The sequence below is a fragment of the Macrobrachium rosenbergii genome, chromosome 45 (genome assembly GCF_040412425.1).
Source record: "Macrobrachium rosenbergii isolate ZJJX-2024 chromosome 45, ASM4041242v1, whole genome shotgun sequence".
Classification (NCBI taxonomy): domain Eukaryota; kingdom Metazoa; phylum Arthropoda; class Malacostraca; order Decapoda; family Palaemonidae; genus Macrobrachium; species Macrobrachium rosenbergii.
The window spans coordinates 30,583,093-30,588,707 of NC_089785.1; the positions used below are offsets into that span (position 1 = coordinate 30,583,093).

Sequence of the window (5,615 nt, forward strand, 5' to 3'; positions counted from 1 at the left end):
TTTGTGGTTACAGATAGGACTCTGTGGTTACAGAGCTTGTGTATTATAAACATCAGACCTTTGCACAGTTGTCTGCAGAAAGCATAAGAGACACGTGGCAACGCCACAAAGTTGTCATTTTAGACTTGCTTTTTGTCATGTGTTTATATATTACAATAAATGGTGCCTGATGTATCCGTAGGGAGGTTGTCATATATACTTAATTTCATGACACCAACTGTACAAAATGTGTCTAAGGCCTTCCTAGGCTTCTGTTAGTGTCATTTCGTTTGTTTTTCTTGCTACTGACGCCCGTATGCACAAGTGTTATATTATAGTGGTGCTCCGGTACTGATGGAAGCCAAACTACTGTTGATAAAAAAAAAAAGGCTGTTGTATACTATGAAATACTGTAGACATTTTCTCTTATTCCCAGATACAGTATTATTTTTGCCATGTCTAGGTTTCTAGCGAGTTTGTAACTGACCTGATTTTGTATATTATTGGGTTTGCACTAAAAACTTTATAGGGAAACCAAACTGGGATGATTTGTAAATATGTTGAAGGTACTAAAACTTTAGCTTTCTTTACAGGCCTACTGTTCTTGGTCATCGTATCCTGTGACTGTGTCCCTCCTTATTTTAGGCCTATTTATCAATTTTCCTGCTCCGGTTAGGAAACAGTCGTAAAATTTCGTAGAGGTATTAAGCTTAAGGTTTAAGAGTTGTCGCGGAAAGGCAAAAGACCCTCGTTCTTCCCTACTTGGGTTCATTAATTACCCGTGGGTCTGTCTGCAGTGAAGTGGTTTCGAAAACCTTTCAGAGTTCTTGGTGGAAGAAGCTTTACCACTGAACCTGTTTCGTTCAGTTTCTTGTGAGTAAATGTGGAGGTTTGAATGTAAGTTCTCTCTCTCTCTCTCTGTCTCAGATATTATAAGGCAATAGCTTCAGTTGGACTGGTTCCTTGGAAGGTGGTACTGTGCCATTTTTCCTTGAATATTTGCTCAGGAGGGAAATGGCAGCTAATCTCCAAAGAAAGCAAGACACATGAGTAAGATTGAAGTCCTTTGACACAGTCATCATCATTTCTGATGCAAGTCCTTCATCTTGCTGGCCCCATTTTTTGTGGAATTTCATTATATCTAAAGGTTGTTACTGTTTTCCCGTCGTCTTGGTTGAGCGGACTTTATGAAAATTATAGGTCTCTTGTACTTCTGAAAATATTCCAAGTGTGGAATAGGACTAACACTAAATGCCCTGGTCTTTTAGGTTATAAATCCAAGCAAAATAGGAATTAGGGGTCCTTTTATGAGGTAACAAAGGGCCAGTAACAATACCACAGTGAGCTAGGAATCTATTGCCAGTGCATGGCCTACGAATCTTGGCTCTCAGTGAGCGTGTAAGCTGTCCTTTAAGGCTCAGGATGATAGGTCGTGTTAAGTTTTGAATATTTTACCTTTGTCTTGACCTGTCAGATCCCTAAATGATTTATCCAGTTTCACTTGCATGACTTTAATATACCTGCATGCTTTTATATATACCAGAACATGAGAGTTTTAGTTATTTAAATTTTGATAATACTTTTCTCCAAATTTTAGCAGCTTAATAACTATGTGTAACATTTTTTAGTGTAAAGCATTAACCTAATGTTTTAATGACTCTTTCAGTGGCTTTTCATGGTGGTCAAGGGACGGCTGACGTTTTGCCCTGGGATGTGGACAGCTACTGCAAGAGAAGGAGACGGAGTTTGGAATCGTTTTGGCCTAGGAGACTTGTTCCATGTCTTTTTCTAAGGTAAGTGAAAGATTAATGTGTCAAGTAACTTGATGCTGCAAAGAGAAAATCTGTGTCAAGTAACTTGATGCTACAAAGAGAAAAGCTGAGAAATGAGTAAATCAAGTAAAACCCATTTAACCTCTCCAAAGTTTAAGGGATTCAGTAACAAAGGATGAGTGTAAACACCTTTTTAAAAAGTCTTTTAAAAGTACTTCATTGAAAATGTCAACAGTTTTTTAATAACTGCAGCAGTTGATTTGTTTGAGGAACGAACAGAAGTTTTGCTTGCTAAAGTAACTTAGTTTCTTGCTTGTATGATTAATTTTCCTTGGTTTCAGTTAGAGACCCAAAAGTTATTTGAAAACTCGTTTTATGCCTTGAACAAATATTCTATGAAATTCATAATCTTTTGGTGGTTTAGTTTTCAACAATCTTGAGCGTTCAGTGAAGGCAACCAGCAGATCCACTGATGACTTCAGACCTACTATTTGGAGCATTTTTCAGCTTAGAGCATCGGCATTAATAGTTTTTATTGCGGATGCTGCTCCGAGCTGAAAAATGGTCCAAATAATAGGTCTGAAATCATTAAAGAATTTGTTTGTTGATTTGACTGAACGCTAAGATTGTTAAAGAAAAAATCCTACAAAAGATAAAATTCAGAGAAAATTTGTTCTGCTTTAAGGCCTCAGTGTTTTCTCTATATTTCGTTCTACTCTGTGGCCACCTTATTATGACACAAATGAACTCTTAATAATAATACTAAGAGTTGTACGATCGGGGAACCGCAGAGTAAACTGTAAACGGGGATTTATATAAGTACACTCGGCAAGGAAAGTGAAGATACAGTTTTTTTAAATCTTCGGACATACAGTATATTGCTCAATAATGCGACATCTGGCAACTTTAGAAAGGGGAGGAGCTTCTAGTATATTGCTCAATAATGCGACATCTGGCAACTTTAGAAAGGGGAGGAGCTTCTGTCTTAGTGTGTTGGTTTTTCGCTTGACCTCCTATAACTTTCAATCATATTCTACGATTCTGACATCATTGATACTTAAATGCAGTAGTAAGCTTTACAGTATTCGTTCAAGTTGTAATTTGCAGCGACAGTTCTGAGCAAAATAAACATTTTTCGACGTAACCTACCAATTAACCTTATACAAATGAATTTATGACACCACAATGAACGGAATGCTTGCATAATCGGAAACGCGATCTTCCATAGTGAAATCAAGAGTTAAATTTGAGCAACGTGGCGAACAATAAAGGAACGAATGCAATGTTACGATGAGAGAGAGAGAGAGAGAGAGAGAGAGAGAGAGAGAGAGAGAGAGAGAGAGAGAGAGTTCCTGTTGTGTTCCTCAGTAACTTGTGTTTTTTCACACTGAAGTATTTTAGGCTTATTTGTCCTATATTTCCATTTTATATTCTATATGTAGAGCTACTCATTTCAAATTTTTTTTTTTTTAGAGATTGAGCGATACTATATTTGTATAGTATGTTTTAGCGATGGAGAGAGAGAGAGAGAGAGAGAGTTGCTGTTGTAAAAAAGCTTAGAGAGAGAGAGAAAGAGAGATTGAATACTAAGATTTGTATAGTATGAGAGAGATGGAGAGAGAGAGAGAAAGAAAGAGAAAAAACTATGGCAACGCAAGAGAAACGGCAACGTCAAGAAACATCCAGTTACTTGTGTTTTCCCGCTGAAGTGCTCCACACATCATAGAGAACGCTCTTGCAGATTTAAATAGATTTGGTCAACTTACCGTAGCTGTCTCATTTACTGCCATTAATTCCAGCTGACTTTAACACCGTGAAATACAAAAATTCAAGAATGAATGTGTCTGATTAGGCTCTCAAAATTAAAGAAATTATCACTACCTCGTATGATGATTGCAAAGCCTGTCCATAACGGAAAACGAGTAAATATCGCCGTTCTGATAAAGAGTACTACACCGAGATATTCACACACTATCTTTTAGATCTCTATGAACGAAGTCATCTGAGAAATTCTGATTACTTCGGACATGCTTGGTGTTTTTAAGTATGTGAACGTTTTTGTTTTGCAGATTTAACATATATGATATAATTTGCATTGTATTTTCATATTCTAGAGTAAATTTACCGAGATTATGTGTTTTCTGTAAGAAAAAAATAAAAATTCGATGAACGAAATCTAAAGAAAACTGTATCTTCACTTTTCTTGCCGAGTGTACATACTAAGAAATCTATCGAGTTTTTGTTCTATACTGTAGGGCCAAGTATCACTGTGTTAGTAGACCTATCCGTCCCCCCCCCCCCGTCATAATTATGTAACTTTTGAGATGAATCAGTGAATATAACAAACTAAGTACACATTATGAAATTCTTTCCAGAGTACTGACAGCCAAAGAGCCTGGAGGGAAGTTGGGGACCTTTTACTCCGAATTGATTGACGGAGAAAGTCAAGGCTCTAAGGAAGCGACCGACAGGGGCAGGCACGGGACTTCGTGTCCGTCTACCCAGGGTTTGCGTATAGAAGGACTAACAGTTTGAAAAGCTTCGATTTTCTCTAATGATGTAATTTACTGTAGCTCCTATTAAGATAAAAAAAACCTTGTAGGTTAGAGTACTTCATCTGAGACTACCACCAGTCAAAACAGGAAGTTAAATCGGTTTATTCATTTGAGAAGAACTGTCGAAATGTGAAGAAGAAAAATCCCTTTAAAAGTCACTTCAAAATTTAACAAATAATTGTCGAAATGTGAAACAGTACTGAATAAGTATTTACAAAAGGCCAAGCATTCTGAAATAATGAACTCTAGTACTGAAAATAAGAAAGGTCTTACTTTGAAAATTTTTATTTCAGAAAATAAGTATTTACTGAAAGTTGAAAAAATGTAATATTAAAATTGTGAACTGAAAACATAAGCCAGCCTCAGCGTGAGCAGCAAAAAAAAAAAAAAAAATAAATTTTCTAAATTTGAGGAGTCCAGAAATTCTTAAAATTTTTGTTGCCCTGGATTACCGGCCACCAAATAATTTTGCCTTCTGACGATGAGCGTCTCGTGCTGGAACTCTACAGCCTCCATTCTTCCTCTGACGCTACTGACATCATCAACTCTTGTTCTCTGTAGAAAATGAGCGAAAAATCCGTCAGAAACTGCTGGTTGCGAATAGAAAATCAGTAGTAAATAAGATCTGGTTTTTTAACACTAAAGTCTTTTAACTCTTAAACTATAGGGATAGAATTTTTAGGGTCCACAAAACTCAATTTAAGCATAGTATTTTAACTTACTTTTTCACACTTAGTATATTAAAAATAGCTTTCAAAAATCCGTCATACAGTAATTAACAAAGTTTAGAAACTAAAAGAATCTTATGAAAACAAATAATAATTAAATTAAAATCTTATACTCAAAACTTTATAATTTAATGAAATGTAACAAAATCTACATCCTTTTTTTTTTTAACTACTCAGTTAAAACAGTAAAAGCACCATCAGGTTCTTAGGTAAGGATAAATAAAGAACCTTTTCCTTTGTATTGATTGATGTTACAATTTTAAATTTTTATTACTTTCGAGATACACTTAAAAAGCTCTTGAATAATTGAGCCATAACTGGATTACTGTAACCCTCATCCTGACGAGGATGAGGTCTGACCGGAGTAGCCCTATTTAGGCCCAATCAAAGACTTTGTAAAGTGTCCTTCGAAATATTAAATCTAACATCAAAGCACAAGCAAAGGTCTCTAATTCATCCTCAGTTCCAATCCTAGTCCACAGATTCCTACAGCCCCATCACAACGATGGCATAACTCACTTTGTAGAATCACATTACTGATGAAATAAAGTATTGAGTGTCTCAAGATTAAATACTAGTCT

At 36.0% G+C, this 5,615-nt stretch overlaps 1 protein-coding gene across 1 annotated transcript in view; it reads right to left on the reverse strand.

Annotated features, from left to right (window-relative positions):
• The window catches only part of LOC136830000 (cytoplasmic dynein 2 intermediate chain 2-like), a 17,585-nt gene extending 16,099 nt beyond the window's left edge, over window positions 1–1,486 (reverse strand). The window contains exon 1 of the mRNA XM_067089175.1: window positions 1,435–1,486. Coding sequence (XP_066945276.1) covers window positions 1,435–1,486 — 52 coding nt within the window. The remainder of the gene's footprint in view (window positions 1–1,434) is intronic.
• Between the last annotated feature and the right edge of the window lie 4,129 nt (window positions 1,487–5,615).